Source organism: Pseudorasbora parva, chromosome 1, assembly GCF_024679245.1.
Source record: "Pseudorasbora parva isolate DD20220531a chromosome 1, ASM2467924v1, whole genome shotgun sequence".
Classification (NCBI taxonomy): domain Eukaryota; kingdom Metazoa; phylum Chordata; class Actinopteri; order Cypriniformes; family Gobionidae; genus Pseudorasbora; species Pseudorasbora parva.
The window spans coordinates 5,968,700-5,989,592 of NC_090172.1; the positions used below are offsets into that span (position 1 = coordinate 5,968,700).

Below are 20,893 nucleotides of genomic sequence, written 5' to 3' on the forward strand. Positions count from 1 at the left end.
AGATATTAACTCATAATTGCGAGTCATAAAGTCAGATTTGCAAGATATAAACTCATAATGACAGATTATAGTCAGAATTGCAAGATATAAACTCTAAAAAATGAAGACAGAACTGTGAGATATAAACTTAATAAAATAAAGTCAGAATTGTGAGATATAAACTTAATAACAAAGTCAGAATTGTGAGATATAAACTTAATAACAAAGTCAGATTTGTGAGATATAAACTTTTGAAAATGAAGTGAAGTCAGAATTGCGAGATATTAATTTGAAATTGTGAGTCATAATGTCAGAATCGCAAGATATAAACGTACAAAAATAAAGACAGAATTGCGAGATATAAACTTGTAATTGTGTGCCATACAATCAGAATTTCTTTTCACCTGCGTCTAACTCCACTTGGATGTTCAGAGGGTTATTATAAAGTGCTCTGCAGTTGGTATAGTCTGTGGATTGATTCATGCTGTGGCACTTTATAGTCCCGAACTCTCCCAGTGGTTCCTGGATAGTGATGCTCTTGTGTGCGGTCACATGCCATTCACTAGTGCTGCACTCTACTGTGACGGTGAAAACTCCAGCATGGCTGTACTTATGGACCACATTCTCCATCCTAAAAACACAGTCAAGCGTTAGTCAGTAAAAGAAGCATGCTTAATTGTTATCAAGAAACACCCCATACTTGTACTTGTAAATCAAATTTTGAAAGTATATTTTGTAAGTGAAAGCAGAAAAAATCAACGAATCAATTAGTGCCATTATGTTGCATCATGACATGTAAAAGGGCAACACTCACTCCTCTGGACTGTAATTATCAATGATGTGTCCATCCCCGGCATTCAAAGTGCACGTGAGGTTGCCTTGAAATGGATGCAGCAACCACTTCATTGTAATGGTGATGTTGTCAAAGACAGACGCCAGTTTTCTCATCAGCAGATGAAGAGCTGAGAACAAGAGCAAGTCTTAATGTTAGCCGAAAGGTCGAGTTGTCAATATTATTCAAATTTTTCATAAATCATAAAATATTTTAAGATTAGAGTACATTTTTCAATGGGGAATCATTCAAACATGGTCAACCTTCATTCATACATTCGAGTCTTATGACAGTTTTTTGTCTTAAAGGTACAGTACATGATGTAACTTTTGGCCCTCTAACTGTAAATTGCATTTTACAGAAGAACACTGTTTTGGTTGTGCTTTAGCTCTGCATGACTGTGTGGATGAATATGACCCATCATAATAGATATGATTTATGATGAACTCTCTGTCTGAGAGCTACATATGGCAATTTATCTGTTCAATAAAATACCTTACTCACCTGTCGAGTAATAAAAACAACATTTCATGTCACTTTTACAAAAAAAAAAAAAAAATTCAGAAACGCCAAATTAATGTTTATTCATGTTTTATTACGAGCTATACCATTTCTCTATTTATGGATATGATGACAACCAGTTGAGTGGCATATATGCACAATGTCCCACGAAATTCCTCCCAACAGGTCTAAAATATAAACACTAAAAATAATCAGTGTCGTGGAAAGTTACTTTTAAAAGGAATTCATTGCAATATCGTGTTACTCCCTAAAAAAGTAACTAATTGCGTTACTAAATTGCTAGTTACTTTTTATGGAAAGTAATGCATTACATTACTTTTACATAACTTTTTTCTCACCTGGGCTGGGTTTGCTTATTTGTTTTTTAATAACAACTAAAGTTATATTTTTTGCCAATTGAAAAGGCCCTTTCACACCAAAAGTGAGATAAGCCTCAGGCTGAAGGAAATGCACATCCCGCCTGTAAAGTAGAGGGCGCAGCTCAAACAAACTGCTTCAGCTGTGCTCCCATTTTAGATTGAATAGGAGGCAGGTCAACTGATCAACACACTTATTTCAGCAATAAAAATAAATAACCACAACATGTGATATTTATCTAAAGTAATTTTGCTTATTAGCATGGTTGAATTGAACCACCGATGCTCAGAAGGAAAAACACTATGAGATTAAAATACATAAAGTGTATTTGTGAAATATATAATATATTTAATTATTGCATGTTTGCATAATATTCTGAGATTGCATTTCACTATTTTTATTCATTTTAAATAATACTGCATCTGTTTGTTTTTTTGCAAGTGAGATGAGTAAATCCCTGCTCACATTTAGATATGTTTACGTGACATGTTTTATGTATTTTGACCATTCATTTACACAACAGCAGCGTTTTGGAGGCCTGAAAACACAAAGTTGCCTTTACCGTCTCAATGAAAACAACAAAAACGAGATCCTGTGAAAATGGTGACGTCATGCGCATGCATATTACTTGTTCGCGGGGTGTTTCTTAACAAAGTGACATGGCCAACTGTACTGGCCTGGCATGCATAATACATCCTTTTTAATCATTTTTAAAGGCCAGTGTGAGCAGGGAACATTTTGACAATGTTGCCAACTGTTTTTAGTACATTGTTGTCTTGTAAACATACCCTTAGAACTACAATAACCATAATGTTTACACACAGTGCACACAACGCCTCTAAACCTTACTCATGATTTCTCTCAACACGGGGAGAGGAGAGCTGTCAGTCTATAAATGGGAAATCAAAGTATTTGTGTTACTTATTTGAAAAAGTAACTCAGATACTTTGTTGTAAATTTTAAAGTAATCCGTTACTTTATTAGTTACGTGAAAAAAGTAATCTGATTACGTAACTCAAGTTACTTGTAATGCTTTACCTCTGACACTGCTTACAATAGGCTTATCATAGTGGGAAAAAAACACATCTTGGAATGTGTTTGATTTTGAACAAAGTTACATAGTGTACCTTTAAGTATTGCATGTGCAACTAAAGTGTTCTTTCTACCGGCATGTCTACATAAATGGAGGATTGTGCAATAGATAAGATGACAGAATCCATGCAATCAGTCACGTACTAGGGTCATAAAAAATAGTCTAAAGGCCACAGTGTGTAATACGTAATAATGCACCATTATCAGCATAAGATATGTTGCTTTTCATGTACTGTATTGATATTTAATTTAATATTACACTATGTGTCATACTGGGTGGGGACAAAAGAGTTCTGACCATCTTTGCAATGATATTCCACTGACAAGTAGCTTCCCAATGCAGGGCAAGGCTCTCCAAAAGATGATATATCGGCAGCCGCCTGGCACACCTGCAGCCCGTGGCAGTGCTCTTGACAGAAAACAAGAAACAGAACCGTTTACATTCAGTGTGCAAATAATCTCCAACATTAATCACTATATGCTGCTTAATGCACAACTGTACATGCTCAAATAAACCATTGTGAGAGTACCTCTGTAAATATTGAATTTGTGCATACAGTTGGGCATCGATCATTTCCTTTTTATGGCTAAGATGCATGTAATCTGATAGTTGTCGAGTGCTTTTATAAATGATGAAAAAGCTTTTTGCACTTTATTGCCCTTCATAGTTTTTGTCACAAAAAATAAAATAAAAAATTGACAAAAAAATGACAATGTTAACTTATTTGGTTTTGTCGGAATCAATCTGTTTGAGCAAATATGGCATAATTGGTATCATTGCTATCAACATCACCCCCAGACTCTATCAACTTCAGTTTCATTAAAATAGTTCACATTTATCAAAATGGTTAGCATTTTTGGAAATTTAATTAGAACTTTTGACCACAAGGTGGCGCTGTCTCCAAAATTTTTGAGTATAGCGAGTTTCGTATAAGGATAAGCTGGTGCGTTCTTAAAATACAGCATATTAGGACAAATTTCTAAATGGTCAACACCTACAATAGCCAATATGGGATCTTAGGTGGGACCTTGGCACGATGCACTGAATCAGAAGAGTTTTATACATTTTGAGCAAACCAAATCAGAAGTTATAAGCCAGTAGGTGGTGCTGTGAAAAAATACTGCATGTAGCCTCAGGTCATGCTTGTGATGACATGTATCAAGTTTGGTCTGAATAAGCTAAAGCGTTGCTGAGATATAACCTTGCATCCAATTTGGCGTGCTATTCATCATATTAATTTGTGTGTTATTCGAGAATGGTTGGGTTTATCAAAAATCATTAGATTTTTTGCCAGCATTATCGGAAGATGATCTGGTTAAAATTTCATGAAAATCGGACAAAACAAGATTGTAAAAGTAAGTTTTTTGGTGGGAAAAAAATCACTATGGAAAATTTTGTTCCTAGCACTTATGATTCAAAAGTTATTAGCATAAATGTAAGGGAAAATTTGGACAGTTGGTGGCGCTAAAGGGATATAGTTAGGGACTCCAAATTAGCTGTGGTGAGTGTTTGGGCTGTCCTCAATGATTTTTACTATACGGTTCTATGGAAGAAGAAGAAGAAGAAGAAGAAGAAGAAGAAGAAGAAGAAGAAGAAGAAGAAGAAGAAGAAGAAGAAGAAAAAGAAGTGATTTATATTTGAAGTCATGGGACACCTAAGTGTAATGGAAATATGGAAATAATAATAATGTAATATTCATGGAAATGATCATGTAATAGAAGGAAAGTTGCAGTGGATGTACCTGACACAGTTTCTACTATATCGACCCAGCTGCACTCGTCCTGCTGTGGAGATCCATGTGAGGGAGCCTGACTGGGCCTGCAGTAATGCACTGCCTTCCTGCCGTAGAAGCTGTCATCAATCTCTATCACCTGACCAGAGCCACACTGAAGCGTAGCGTTGTGATCAGCGCAGGCTAAAGAGCGCCCAGACTCTAAAAAACAGTGACCAATAACCAACTCAGGTTCAATTCAAAATCAAAAAGCAAAGACAGGGAGGACAATATTTGGTTACACTTAATTCCGATGGTTCACCTTTACATTCCACTAACTATAAGTAGCTTTGCAACCAAATGTCAACTAACTCTCATTAGAGTATTAGGCCCCGTCCACACGAAGCCAGCGCTTTCCCAATCCAATCTTTTTTTCCCCCTCGTTTCAAGAAATATCTGCGTCCACACGAGATTACGAAAACTGACTAAAAACGATGTAGTTTGCATGCCAGGTCAGTATGTGGCGCTGTAATTCTGCCACAGAAATACACTAAAAACGGTGAAGAGTTGTGGCTAGCAGGGATATAGCAGTGGTCGGAGGTGAGGCAAAATCTCACAATAAAATAACAATAAATATATTTGCTACTTAACAGATGTTTTATTAACGCCTACACCTACCCCGACCCTAAACATACCCTTACAATAATGCGGATACGTTAATTAAATGACGCGATATTGATGTGCGCATGCCCGTAGTTGTATCCCTGTACTCTTTTACCGTGCTGGACGTAGTGTGATGACATCACCGTTTCAGAAAATATACGGATTCGCTGTACACACGAAAACGGAAGATGATCGTTTTCAGATTTACCCACTTTGGGACCCGGTTTCGAAAAATATCGGATTCATGCTTCTAAAACGCCGGATCCGTGTGGACGAAACGCTGATACGATACAAAATTTATACGCATACAGCTAAACGCGTCTCCGTGTGGACGGGGCCTTAGTAGACTGTAGTAGAGTGTTACATTGCAAAGTTACTTATAGTAAGATGAATGTCTAAAGTGGACCATCAAAATAAACCTACCAAACATTTTAACATAAAGAAAGAGACAAACCAAACTCGCAGATGAAGAAGAGCTCTTGGCTACAGTCATTTGTGACCTCCCACTGAAATCCAGAATTTCTTCTGATGTAGCCACAGGATGCGTTCAGCGAGGGCTCCTGGAGCCAGTTGGAATAACTAACATCTGAGCCCTCCAACCAGGACAAGGGACCTGAGAACAAAAGTAATGGTAACACTTAAAACTCACATTTTAAGTAGCAATTTTAACCAGAAAAAAGTTTTTTTGTTTTTGTTTTTTCGTGCAGCCCTACATCTATAGTCTATACTATTATCTATACTATACTAACCGGTCAACTTCTCACAAACTGTATTATTGCTACACCAATTATTGTATTCGTGCCCAAAAAATTGGATAAGATGTCAGTGTTAAGGATTGGTCCCAAAGCTAGGAAGTGATAGTAACCCAGTTAATACAAATGTCTCTTTTTTGCCCCCCCAAAAATAATTCTACCCTGTTACAGTGGTGTAACTTAGTTTTAAAAAGTGGCTGGGACAGGAGTGTGTGTGGAGGGGGGTGCTATACAATGCTATATCACATACACTATTGCCAAAAGTATTGGGACACCCCTCCAAATCATTGAATTCAGGCGTTCCGATCACTCCCATGGCCACAGGTGTATAAATCAAGCACTAGGCAGGCAGACGCTTCTACACACATTAGTGAAAGAATGGGTCGCTCTCAGGAGCTCAGTGAACTCAAGCGTGGTACCGTGATGGGTTGCCACCTGTGCAATAAGCCCATTCGTGAAATGTCCTCATTACTAAATATTTCAAAGTCAAATGTTAGTGGTATTATTAGAAAGTAGAAGCAATTGGGAACAACAGCATCTCAGCCATGAAGTGGTAGGCCACCTAAAATCACAAAGCGGGGTCAGTGCATGATCAGGGTCACAATGTGCAGAAGTTGGCAACAGCTACAGACCTCCAAACTTCAAGTGGCCTTCAGATTAGCTCAAGAGCAATGCGTAGAGAGCTTCATGGAATGGGTTTCCATGGGCGAGCAGCTCATCCAAGCCTAACATCACCAAGTGCAAAGCGTGGGATGCAGTGGTGTAAAGCAGCCGCCACTGGACTCTAGAGCAGTGAGATGTGTTCACTGGAGTGACCAATCACGCTTCTCTGTCTGGCAATTATGGTGTGGGGTTGTTTTTAAGGGGTTGGACTTGACCCCTTTGTTCCAGTGTAAGGAACTCTTCATGCGTCAGCATAATAAGACATTTTGGACAATTTCATGACAATTTCAAAAACTGAAAAAACATTTTCCAGCACACCATGATGATAACTGAGCAATCTTCTTCTCTAACTACGTGCTAGATATAAACAGAGCAACAAAAGACTGTACTCCCCTTCCTAGAGACAAATCTAACAAAAGGAGACATGGCCATAAAAAATGTGTCTTTGTAGAGCCAGAGATTAGCGTCAAGCCACAAACCCATTAACAACCTGCTGCGCTGTAGAGATAACATGAGTTAAATGGTGCTAATGTTACACTGTAGGTGCATGATTGAAAAATAGATTATCTGTACATGAAACAGCTGACAAGAAAGATAAGACAATTTAAGAGTCTGTGTCTTGTTGGCTTATTCTGATAAAGCAAGCAGGGATCAAATATATAATAAAAAGCCTTTTTTTCATATCAAATATTTTAGTAATCATCAATTAGGTATCAAAATTAATATCAGTATCATTCAAAAGCTTAAATACTTAAAATTCATCCTGCATGTGAAAAACATTTGAAATTTTTTTTTTAGACGCTGTAACCATAGAAAGGTACTTAAAAGTGGGCACACTTTGGGTGATATCAACTTGAAATTTGGAACACAGCTTGGTTAGACATTTGGCTTTGATTTTCTAGCAGTGTTAGAGTCCAACATTAAAATATATATTTTCTATAAACATTTTAATGTTTTGTTGCTTTACAGTAAACAAAAACCTTTATAACTTTCATACACATTCAGTTTATGAAGCTGCGTTCACTTATGCAATAATCTAGTTTCATCTTTTTAAAAAGACCAACCTTAGGTATGTATTCAATGCATTAATTTATAACAATTTAAATTCACAAATACACTTCACCTGACAGTTAACAGATTAAGGTGCAGCTTCTAATTGATACGAGCCTATATATAATATATATATATATATATATATATATATATATATATTTATTTATTTATTTATTTGTCACCAGCGCCTAGATAAAAAGATTTTATCCCTCAACAACATATGCAAGGACACTTTAGAAATATACCTTCAGTGGCATCAGAGTCCAGAGTGAGGTTGGTGGAAGCAGGCGCGAGTCCTATCCACCAGTCCTGCTCCGCCTGCAGGTGTTTTTGGAGAAACTGTTGGGTTTCATCATTCTGGATGAAGGCCAGGTGCCCACCGCCCCGCTCACACCAAGCCTGAGCGCTGAGGAAACCGTGCTGCAGAGCCACAAACTCATAGCAGGAGCTCTCAAAGGCCTGCTGGTGCTCTGGACAGGACAGAACCTCCTCGTCGTCACTCCAGATGGAGAAGACATGAAAACTCACTATAAGAAACAGAGTGTAGAGAGTGTGATTGTCCATCTTCATCCTTCACCCTGTACATGAACAGAAGCAGCCAGAACCCTTTGTATTTAAAGGCTTCTGAAGTCCGTCCCCAAAATAAGAGCCTGGTGCCATCACTCAAGAACAATGGTTTGACTGCTTGATGGCTGGCCTTTGTGAAGTGCTCTTAGATGCATTAACACAAAGCATCTCATTGCATTGTGCCCCACATGCCCCTGTGTAAATAACACTGCACAGCGCCATTGATGTCTACAAACACAGCCTGGGCAGAGGGAGATAAGACAGGTGTTAAATCCAAAAACATAGCTGGCATCTGATCATCAATTAAAGATCTTTACTACAGTAATAGCCTTGTGGTTTCACTGTTCTTTCAATAAAAATCAGACGGTAAATACAATGAAATACATTTTTTGAAGAAAATTGTATAGAGACAAAAGGCCCATCCCCAAGTTTATGTGATACTCTGGTTGCTAAAGATGTTCAGATCCATCCTTCTGTGTGTTAGATTTTTATTTTCAGCTGTTTTATTTTCCACACCCAGGCAAAAACAAAAGTCTGAACAGTTAGAAAAGCAACAGAAATATATGATAAAATTCTCAAACTACAAAAATGTAAAAAGTATATCCACAAAATGTACCTAATATGCATGTTGACATTATTTTACTGTAAAAAACAACAACTTTAACAGAAAATAAGCTTCAAAATTTGAATAGTTCTCCAATAATTGGCCTCATTCACTTCTATTGTAGGCGCTTCACCTAATCAAAACTTTTTTTTAGACTGAGGTAAAAGTGCACTGATATTTGTAGGCTTTTTGGCAAGCTCAGTTTATTTGTTTATCATGCAAGTACATTGATAATACAATTTACCTTCATTCATGTCCTGGTGTTTATATAGTGCTTTACTAATACTGCTAGACAGGCTCAAAGCCATACATGGAATTCTTCCTGAATACTTTTGAATTAATTAATTTAATATCTGATCTGTGCATGTCTAGAAACAAACTTGTTAGATTAGTGAGTAGAAGCATGTTTACTGTGTTCAATGTAGCCTAATTTGTTAAATCTGTAGGTAACAGAAACACGAATACAGATTAATCTGAATTTTATACCATAACACCATGTTCTGGAGAGTAGGCTATACTAACTTCCGTGAACTTGCCCTCCATTACACTAACCTCAGAGGAACTCTCCAGCTGTTATATAATGATTCAGAAACGCGACTCCGCTCACGGAGTGTATGAGATAACGTATGTAACGTGTGTTATAAGCGTGTGACAGTACAGTTATGTCATCGATAGCTCAGCTTCAGTTCAGCATGTTGTCTTTTTTCTGGAGAAACGGAGTGGAGACGCCGGAGCCGCTTAAAGCAGAGGTGTCAGGTAAAGTTTCTGCTGTGAACATTAACATTTTCATGCAAAGTAAGGAACACTTTTGTGACGACCTGTATCCTCAAGACCAGATGTTTACTGCAGCAAGAGCAATGAAAACAGAGGGTTTTGATTTCAGACATTTCTGTGTGTCTGTGTTTAAAAAACAGGAACAGGAATGCCTCCCTCCCTTTGGGTAACGGTTCGTCCTGAGTCGTTCTTCTGTGTCGGATTTTTGGTGAATCGGTTGATCCGGTTTTGATGGGAATTTAGCGAAAAATAAGATATTATATATTTTTTAAATAGCCTACATTATATATATATATATATATATATATATATATATATATATATATATATATATATATATATATATATATATATATATATATATATATATATATATATATATATATATAGAGAGAGAGAGAGAGAGAGAGAGAGAGAGAGAGAGAGAGAGAGAGAGAGTTGGTTTTAATATATTTGCTTTTATAAAATAAAATAAAAACATTTATTTGAATCGAAAGCTGTTCCAAAGCTATTTTTAAAGCAAAAATTGCTTTGATTTGGCTTTTAGTATGAATGTAAGCTTTACTGTTATATATAAGCGATACTGTGCTCCAAAACAATGACAATGTTCACTTTTATAAGCATTAAAAACGTAGTCTCTTACTTATGCACATATGGATCAATGATTTTGATGACATCACTCCACTCTGCCAATCAAATGCTCTCTAGAATCAGAAGCCTGCTCCTACATTATAAATAGACATGGAAGCTGAAATCAGTCACTTGTTCTCACGCATTTTCTATTTTCTACATGGTGAATGGGACATAGTGCACTTTATAGTGGATAGGGAACTATTCAGACAATGTAGATATGCTTTCCAATGGGGCAATTTAAGTCTGGATTCACTGTCACGAACCTTCGCAGCTCCGTTCCAGAGACACAATAGCACAGAGCGGATCATGTTATCGAGTCGCCGCAGAACATAAAATGTATTTCACCTGATTGAAATCTGCACAGAATGCTCTATTTTCAAGTGATATGCGGATAGTAGGAGGAGAATCAGTTTGAGGTTAACTGCTTTACAGTGATAATAGGAAATTAATGCAACATAGTTTTGGCTGTACATTTGCTCTTGAAGAAAGTCATTGTCCAGGTCAGCGTCAATTCATTTCTTTTGTAAAATGTTTTTGCCGTTTACACAACACCGATTTCCTCTGAAAACAGAAAACTTTTATGCCCGTTTACTGATTAAAGAAATAAAATAAATTCACTTTTAGAAAAATACAATTAAATACTGAAATTTTTGTTATAGTTTTTTAGAGTATTTTTAGAGCATTTAGTTAAAAATGTTAGGTAAAATGTACATGAAAAATTGGAATATCAGTGGCACTAGAGGGTTAGAGACACTGATCAACATACCACATTTCACAGCTTAGACAAACAATCATATTATGCTACTTTAGACGATCAGTCAGTGAGTTATTTAATAATTCATTCAATTGACAGACTTCCTATGGATTTGCTGAAAACTGCATTGCACTATAACCTCCATGGCCTGGTCAGGGTTCACACACTGAACTGTCTGCTTTTTTTAGGCTCCATCCCACCATGGCTTCAGGGGACACTTTTACGCAATGGTCCTGGTCTTTTCTCAGTTGGTAACACTTCATACAAGCACTGGTTTGATGGAATGGCACTCCTTCACAGTTTCACCTTCAAAGATGGTATGTTGGTTATGAAATAAATTTTTTAATGGCATTTATGATAAGTACTACACTGAATATTGTTGCAAAAATCCGTATCTAGGAAAGTGCTTACAGAGTACTGCATGCACCATAAGCAATAAAAATGTCATTTTTCAGGGGATGTATTTTACAGGAGTAAATTCTTGAAGAGTGAAACGTTCAAAAAGAACATTGCTGCCAATAGGATCGTTGTGTCTGAATTCGGGACCATGGTTTACCCAGATCCCTGCAAGAATATATTCTCAAAGTAAAAAGATCATTCTTTCTGTACTTTTTAAATGTTGTATTAAGAATCCAATCAGAATGAGCTGGATAATCGCTTTATATTGCTTTGTAGAGCCTTCAGTTACCTGCTGAACGCCATTCCAGATTTCACAGATAATAATCTCATAAACATCATAAAATATGGTGAAGATTATTACGCATCATCTGAAGTGAACTACATTAACCAAATTGACCCACTGACACTCGACACGATAGGAAGAGTAAGTCCAAATGTATTCATTATTTTTTATTTGTTTGTTTTATCAACTGCATCTCAAGATCTTTTTATCAAGTCGCTGATGATAAATTGTCCTTTATTATCATTTCAGACGAACTACAGAAACCACATCGCCATCAACTTGGCAACCGCACACCCTCACTATGATGATGAAGGGAACACGTACAACATGGGCACTGCCATTATGAACTTCGGCAGACCGAAATATGTTATTTTCAAGGTGCCTGCCAATGCCTCAGGTAACCAGAGAAATATATACTATTCCGTAGACCACGTTAATCTCTTAAAGTCCCCCGCAGTCAATAGTTGTATCCCTTAAAACTAATCTTTGATCTCCAAAATGACATTTTTTTTTTTCATGCCTTAAAATAGTGTGAATGTAACTTTACACCCTTGCTAAATTTAGTATACGTGGAACCATGAATATGCAAATTATCCCCGCCTCCACTCACTCACATAAGCTCAGAGATCCACTCACTCAACTTTAACTCAGGTTACTGTAGTAAGCGCTGCACAATAGTATCGCTCTTTACAACGTCAGACACATAGTGGAAATGAATAGGATTAGCCTTTCGCTTGACTACATTATCAAACAATTAATAATGTGTTACACAAACAATGTTCCTTCTCAAAATCAGTATCCTTAGGAACACTTTGAATAACTTAAAACATCAGTGAAGAAAAGCACATAGGTCATAACATAGTAATATACATTTTACACATAATTCACCCATTATGTAGCTGGCACAGGTGTGAGCAGGCATAAAGGCGAAGACAGGTACATACAATTCTCAAACGAACTTTTATAAAGCGTTTTTATTTTCCTTAGTGTACTGATTACCATGGTGTTAAACTTTTAAATAGGTGTTTTTTATTTTATTTTATTATTCTTTTCTGGTTTATTTCTAAGTATGTGGGATATTCTTGCTCTTTTGTAAAGCAATTTGGTCAGCCTGGGGGCTGTGGGATATTGTGCTATACAAATAAAATACAGTTAGACTATACAGCAACGTTTAATACCGCAAAATGTGTGAATGAAAAGGCAGAACTTAATAGGGAACCCAAACGAGGATAATAACACACAGCTGGAACAGATAAACTAATGATGATGTTTTTTAAGTCCCGCTCCCGCTAGGGTTATGTTCCGCACCCACCCGTTCCCGAAATATATATATATATATATATATATATATATACACTCTTTGTTCACCCACTCTCTGCTTAGAATAATTTTCTTCCCGACCCGACCATACCGCTAAATTTAAATCTTGTTTCCAGAATTTCACATTTAAATTTCCAGGGAGAAAATAAAAATGTAGTCTGCACAAAATTGTATTTATTATTTTATTCACCTTGTTAGGATTCTGAAGAGACGTTTTGAAGGATAAAGTAGAGATGAGCTGGCCGTTGTCATCTTGCCAGCGGGTCATTGCCGGATAACATAAAAGGGGCAAAGAGGCGGGACGTGGGCGGAGCTGAGGTGACCCAATGACTGACAGACAGCAGATAAATGGCTATCCACCTGTCACTCAAAGTGGACACGCCCTTAATCAAGTCATTTGAATAATGCTCGTTGATCACACCTTTTGTGCAGTAGAAATACAGAGCAGACTCCCCAGACCAATGATCAATCTTAAATTGAGCTTGATCTGGTGATAGCCTGAAAAATGAAATCCACTCATAATACAACATTTTAAAGAATAAATATTAAAGAAAATATTATAGAAACAAATTTAGTACATTCATTTCAAAACTAACAAACAAAAACGCTTTTTGTCTGTTTCAACAGCCAAGGATTACTAGTGTGACCGCGGCCCTAAGTGAGGAATACTGTAGATGGGCCATATTTCAGAATGAACACCTACACAATGTATACAATTGTTATTGCAGATAAAGAGAAGAAGCCAGCCCTCGGGAAGTTGGAACAAGTTTGCGCCATTCCTTTCCGCTCCTCTTTGTATCCAAGCTACTTCCACAGCTTTGGCATGACGGAGAACTACATTATCTTTGTGGAGCAGGCCTTCAAGCTGGATATCCTCAAACTGGCCACGGCTTACTTCAGAGATGTCAACTGGGGCAGTTGCCTGAAATTCGACAAAGATGACATTGTGAGCAAAATTTATTCTGCCTTTTTTTTTTTTTTTAACTAAAATAAGACTTTATCCATTAATTTAAATGCTTCAATAACTGTCTAAAATAGTCTAACAACTGTTGGTCTTTATCACCACATAGACACTGATCCATCTGGTTAATAAGAAGACTGGGAAAACCGTGAGCACGAAGTACTACGCAGACCCATTTGTTGTCTTCCATCACATTAATGCTTATGAGGAAGATGGCCATGTCGTCTTTGACTTGATTACATACCAGGACAGCAATCTGTACGAAATGTTTTATATACAAAACATGAAGCAAGATGTTGCAGACTTTATAGAGACCAACAAGGACTTTTCTCAACCAACATGCCAGCGGTTTGTCCTTCCTCTCAACATAGACAAGGTAAAACAGGAAATATTAAGTATTTTTCCATAAATTATGAATTGTATCAGAAACAATGGATGGAATCAAACTAAATTGTGACCACATTTCAGATTTCATATGCACTTAGAGTTGATCAAAATTCACCCAAATATTTTGTCATCATTTACTTATTCGTAAGTTGTTCCAAACCTGTATGAGTTTCTTTCTTCTGTTGAACACAAAAGAAGATATTTTCAAGAATGTTTGGTACCAGACGGTGGCCATTGACTTCCATAGTGGGACAAAAAAAAATCTTCAAAGTATCTCAATTTCACTCGGCGGCCATCTTTGAAATGCCTCTCGGGCAGCTATTTCAAATACAGCTCCTATATCTCTTTGAATGGGGAAACAGCCAATTCTCCAAAGCTGTTCATTTAAATTTTATATTTGAAATTACCAATTAAATCATACAACAACTGTGTCAAAAATGTAGTTTTTACATGCTAAAATCATTTCTCAAATCAAAAGAATTTTTCAGTCTAAACCAGCCAATGCTTTATAAGTGTGTGTCTCAACACTTAAGGACAGATTTACAAACAGCTACTAAACAGATTTACTAAATTAGCATGAAAGCGCAATTCCAAAAAAGCGCTGATAGTAGTTCTGTGCTTGATCTACGGACGACGCTCAAAAACACAGATGCAGCTGGATCATTTCCATAATAATCAACACAATCTACCAGGAGCACCCAAGTCGAGGTTTAAGAGGTGCTTTTTTGGATGCTAAATAATGCCGCAAACACCAGTAAATTGACGAGAACAAAAACCTTAGTAAATCACCTCGCATTATTAATTTAAATACTCTCTTCCCATAAATTTTGCGTCTAAAAGGGAAACTCCTACAAATGCATATGCAATAAGATCAGCCGCAAAAATAACCCTGTCCATGCCTTTTCAGCGCTAATTCATCACTGCGTATCTTAAGAAAAACAGTAGTTTAATGCCAAAAGAGGGTTTGCACTGACCCAAGCTTTTACCTTATGGGACTAAAAAGTTATATTTTGAATTTTAAAAATGGCACCAAACTTGGGGACTTGTCAAACTTGCTATATGAACACACCCTTTTTTTTAAACTAAAGCCCCAATCACACAGAACACATAGTTCAGGTTCGAAAATGTAAGGCGCACCGCGCTGCCTTTTTTGGTTGACGTTTTTTTTAGTTTAGAAAGTAACAGTGTTGCGTCTTTTTTTTTTTAAGAAGATTCTAGGCAACCCCCGAAACAGCTGGTGTGCAAATTCCTCATAAAATATAGTCACACTAATGACCGTCACAGGCAAAAATAAGCCCTATATTTGAAGCCACAGCCTCTAAAGGCTGCAGTGATGCGAAGACTGTACCAATTGGCTTTTTGACTCTTGGCTCATGTGATGACTTTCTCCCATTCTTAGTGATATGAGTGCTGCATAAAGTCTTTGATTTGATATGTCATAAGACAATCTTTTCTCTCATGATATCAGGAAACTCCATCAGACACTAACCTGGTCAAGCTGCAGGACACAACAGCCACAGCAGTGTTGCAGCAGGACGGCTCACTCTACTGCACCCCTGACACTATTTTTGAGGGTGAGTCCTAAATTCAGAACTTGATCGTTCTTTGAGCTTTTTTTCTCTCTCTCATGTTGACATATGTTGCTTGTATGATCACAGGCTTAGAATTACCAGGTATCAACTACAAATTCAACAGCAAGAAGTACAGGTACTTCTTTGGCACCAGGGTGGAGTGGTCGCCCTATCCAAGCAAGGTAAATATTTCTAGCATTCTGGACATTTGCATTTATTTGAACCTTGTTAGCCAGTTAAGCTATAAGACCGCATTGACATTTTCTGCAAAAAATGCAACAATTTAGCAATAGTGTCTCTTGTTGTATAGATCGCAAAAGTGGACATAGTTACCAGGACACATACAGTGTGGATGGAGGAGGAATGTTACCCATCCGAGCCAGTGTTTGTGGCATCTCCAGGTGCTGTTGAAGAAGATGATGGTGAGTATTTTATGGAAATATTGGACATCAACATACATAATGCAGACAGAAAGAACAAAAGATTTAAAAATAATTATGTAGTTCCTTCACATGCAATCTGTGTAACATTTAGTCCACTGAAGGCAAGTTAAAGAACCCAAGTGCAGCTTTTATTTAACAAAAGATCCCAAAACATAAAACAAAGACATGGCTTGGCTAAACTTGACAGACATAAACAGACTCGACTATAGCAGAAACTCACCAACAGTGGTTACAACATCAATCCAAGACAAAGACCATGACAAACATGAGGGCTTAAATACCTGCGTCCCAATTCGCATATTATCCATACTAAATAGTATTCAAAAATAGAATTAGTATGTCCCAAACCATAGTATGCTGAAAAGAGTATTCCAGAGATATCCGGATGGCCTACTTTTTCCTAAAGCATCGGTGATTGGCTGTCCACCACCACATGACTTGCTGTCACAGACACAACACAAGTGTAGTTGTTTTTTCTTATGTATTCTACCCCATCGTTTTACAATGCCAAAGAGGTCTAAAGTGTGGCTAAACTTTATAAAAGTGGATGCCGAGTCAGCAAAGTGCAGCATATGCGATAAGAGTATTGCAACCAAAGGCGACGGTGTACTCACACTAGGTGCTCTGAACTGTGCCCGAGCGCTTTTGAGCCCCAAAGCCCTGATCGTTTGATAAGTGTGAGCGCTCAGTTCATGCCCTGGCACGGTTTATTTGGCCGGCCCTGGCCCGCTTCGAATATAGTTCGGCTGGGCCAGAGCGCGGTTCGGTTGGGCCAGAGCGCAGTTCGATTGGGCTAGAGCGCAGTTCGATTGGGCTAGAGCGCGGATCGGTTGGGCCTAAGTGCGGTTTCGGTTGGGCCAAAGCGCGGTTCGGTTGGGCCAGAGCACGGATCGGTTGGGCCAGAGCGCGGATCGTTTGGGCCAGAGCGCGGTTCGGTTGGGCCAGAGCGCGGTTCGGTTGGGCCAGAATGCGGTTCGGTTGGGCCAGAGCGCGGTTCGGTTGGGCCAGAGCGTGGATTGGGTGGGCCAGAGAGCGGTTTCGGTTGGGCCAGAGCGCGGTTCGGTTGGGCCAGAGCGAGGTTTCGGGTGGGCCAGAGCATGGTTCGGTTGGGCCAGAGCGCAGTTTGGTTGGGCCAGAGCGAGGTTTTGGGTGGGCCAGAGCGTGGTTCGGTTGGGCCAGAGCGCAGTTTGGTTGGGCCAGAGCGAGGTTTTGGGTGGGCCAGAGCGTGGTTCGGTTGGGCCAGAGCGCAGTTTGGTTGGGCCAGAGCGAGGTTTCGGGTGGGCCAAAGCGTGGTTCGGTTGGGCCAGAGTGTGTTTCGGTTGGGCCAGAGCGCGGTTCGGTTGAGCCAGAGAGCGGATCGGTTGGGCCCGAGCGCGGATCGGTTGGGCCAGAGCGTGGTTCAGTTGGGCCAGAGCGCAGATCGTATGGGCCAGAGCGCGGTTTCGGTTGGGCCAGAACGCGGATCGGTTGGGCCAGAGCACAGTTCGCATGCAGTGTGAGCGCTAACTGCGCTAGACCACGGAACAGCTGTGCGCTACTGTTATCATTACGACAGCAAACACCAAACTATTACTTCTTAGATACACTTTTTGATTAAATCAAGTATATATTTAGGTTTATAACGGTCCTGGTTCTCACCTTATTGATTAACATGAATTGTAGTTTGCGAGTAAAGCTGTAAATTCCTCCATCAAAGTCAGCTCTCTCCATAATAATCTTCTGATACGTGCAGTGCAGTCAAGTGAAAATTGCTGTGTGGCATAAATTACAAATCTATTAGGCAGTCTATTAGTGAAAGCTCTTTTCTTCTGTTCTTCTTCAAAACAAAAATTTGTATCATGAATGACGCAAACGTGCGGCCTGGTACGTTAAGTGCAAGTGTGAGTGCAGGCCAGCGAAGGAGAAGGGGCGGGGGACAATTGTGCTTGGGGAAATACTTGACAGATAAGTGTAATTTCACTATTTAAACCAACTGCATCCCCATAACAATTGACCCCACTTTATGTATGTTAGCTTGTGCTGCTAGTCGGTTGCATATGGTATCAAAAAAAGTATTGTTAGGAACCGGTATCCAAACTGAGGTATCGAAATTGGCACTGGATTAAGAACGATTTTGAACAATACCCAGCCCTAGAACTGTGACGAATCTGATGATGATTGACAGGGCAGTTAAACAGTGATAGGATGAACGTAACTAAGAGGCAGAGTCTGTTAAAGATGATGAAGTAGTATGTCCCAAAGCTTGCATACTTTTCTGTTACACACTCAAAAGTATGTACTTTTTCTTCACAAAAAGAGTACATACTTTTAGGTCGTAATATAATGGGGTGAATTGGGACGCAGAAAAGGACTAATGACAAGACAAGGAACACCTGTCAACACTGATTAACCAATCAACCAATGACATGACACAAAAACACATTAGGGCAACACATGACAGAACTTGATTTATGTATGTCTATGCAGTAGCAGCAGCATATCTTACATGCTCACAACAGTGTGTCTGTGTTTATCTTGGCAGTAGCAAGTCCATACTTACTCTGAAGCAGTGCAGCAGATTTAGTCTACCAAGACCAAATACATTAACATGCTTAAACTCATTAGAGTGTTGTCATGAGTGAACTCTTTTAAGATCAATTGCAATTGCTGATTCTTCTGTGTTAAAATTGTGTGGCACAAGAAGATGGGTTTCACAAACTGCTTAGAGACTTGGGTTGAAGATCCAAATGCAGCTTTATTCAGATTCTGATTCTGGGACAATCCAGAATCGTAATCCATAAAACAGGCATAGGGTCAAAACCATATAGCGAACAATCCAAATGCATGTTAGAGTCTAAAAATAAAGGCAAACAAGGATATCCTGGAAAATGGGCAGAAGGATAGGATAGGATAGGATAGGATAGGATAGGATAGGATAGGATAGGATAGGATACAGGCTCTCAGGGAAGGGAATGGAAGGATAGGATAGGATAGGATAGGATAGGATAGGATAGGATAGGATAGGATAGGATAGGATAGGATAGGATACAGGCACTCAGTGGAGGGAAGGGAATGATAGGATAGAGACACGGAGGGAAGGGGGGAAATAGAGGCACTTGGTAGGAAGTGGAAGGGAAGGATATGATACAGGTACTCATAGAAGGGAATAGAATGATTGGAAAGGATATGATGGGGCACGGAAGGAAGGGAAGGAAAGGGAAGAATACAGGCACTCAGGGAAGGATAGGATAGGATAGGATAGGATAGGATAGGATAGGATAGGATAGGATAAAGATACTCAGGGAAAAGAAGAGAGTGATATGAAGGATAGGATAGGAAAGGACAGGTACTTGGTACTATCCAGGAAAGGAAAGGAAATGATTTGATAGGACAGGATAGGATACAGGCACTCAGGGACGGGAATGATAGGATAGGATAGGATAGGATAGGATAGGATAGGATAGGATAGGATAGGATAGGATAGGATAGGATAGGATAGGATAGGATCACTCAGAGAAGGGGAAGGGACAGGGTCTTAGAATAGCAGTGTATCACAAAACAAGACGAGAAAGCAAAGTGAGAATGAAAACACAGGACTTAAATAGGCAGACTTTAACAAGGGTAAACACACAGCTGAAGAAAATCACACAATCATGAGAACAGACTGTGGATACTGGGAAATGAAGTCCATAATGGGAAGACCCAGGAGTCAGGAGGAGTGGCCTCTGGTGGAGATTAGGGGCACTTCAGCTGGTAGATGTGACTGAAACTTCCAAATTAGTCAGATATGAGATCTCATAATGATTAGGGAGCTCAGAACAAAGCTTTTGTAATAATGCTGTCTTGACAAAGCATAAAGTAAGTGAATTGTCTTAATTTTCAGGTATTATCCTTTCCTCTGTGGTTTCATTCAATCCCCAAAAGCCACCTTTCCTTGTGGTCCTGGATGCTAAGTCATTTAAAGAGATCGGCCGCGCTACCATTGATGCTGCTATTCATATGGACCTGCATGGGCTTTTCATCCATGAGAAGTCTACCTAAAATGTTATGCACCAACCCATTTATTAGATAATGTAGGATTTAAAGAATAATTTGTTTATTTTTGTAGAAATATATGTTGGAAATATAAGAAGAAAGACAAGTATATACTGTAGAGTAATCTGTATATTACATTATTGAACATTATTTCATTATTGTGAATTGTATTATATTTTTACAGACATTCTGTAAAACAGGCTATTGTTACATTGTAACATGATTATATTAAAATTGTTTGTGACAATTGAGTGGATCTTAATTTGTTAATATGTGACATTTATCATTCCTAATCTAACCAATTAATAAACCTGGCACTATGTATCGTTAGCTCTGTATATGTTTCAGTGTCCCAATTACTCACATATACTGAATACAGATCCTACATTAAAATTGTTTCTATGTAATCATTTATATATATATATATATATATATATATATATATATATATATATATATATATATATATATATATATATATATATATATATATATATATATATATATATATATATATAAACATAATTTCAAAAAAGTTTTTATATGTAGAGAAATTCC

General features: G+C 38.3%; 2 protein-coding genes across 3 annotated transcripts in view; one reads left to right on the forward strand and one right to left on the reverse strand.

Moving 5' to 3' along the window:
* Positions 1-8,718, reverse strand: part of pkd1l2a (polycystic kidney disease 1 like 2a) — a 41,531-nt gene extending 32,813 nt beyond the window's left edge. For both annotated transcript variants that reach the window (XM_067458037.1, XM_067458122.1), the window contains exons 1-6: positions 7,871-8,718; positions 5,612-5,770; positions 4,525-4,716; positions 3,081-3,191; positions 794-941; positions 384-610 (exon numbers count right to left, since the gene is read on the reverse strand). In XM_067458037.1, the coding sequence (XP_067314138.1) occupies positions 384-610; positions 794-941; positions 3,081-3,191; positions 4,525-4,716; positions 5,612-5,770; positions 7,871-8,195 (1,162 nt within the window). In that variant the 5' untranslated portion in view covers positions 8,196-8,718. The remainder of the gene's footprint in view (positions 1-383; positions 611-793; positions 942-3,080; positions 3,192-4,524; positions 4,717-5,611; positions 5,771-7,870) is intronic.
* A 100-nt stretch (positions 8,719-8,818) lies between these two features.
* On the forward strand, positions 8,819-20,653 carry bco1l (beta-carotene oxygenase 1, like). The gene is made up of 11 exons (XM_067458197.1): positions 8,819-9,552; positions 11,146-11,274; positions 11,413-11,542; positions 11,633-11,780; positions 11,889-12,036; positions 13,688-13,905; positions 14,030-14,296; positions 15,776-15,881; positions 15,966-16,060; positions 16,189-16,300; positions 20,184-20,653. Exons 1-11 carry the CDS (start codon positions 9,459-9,461, stop codon positions 20,339-20,341), a joined length of 1,605 nt encoding a protein of 534 aa, XP_067314298.1. The 5' UTR covers positions 8,819-9,458; the 3' UTR covers positions 20,342-20,653.
* Positions 20,654-20,893: the final 240 nt, after the last annotated feature.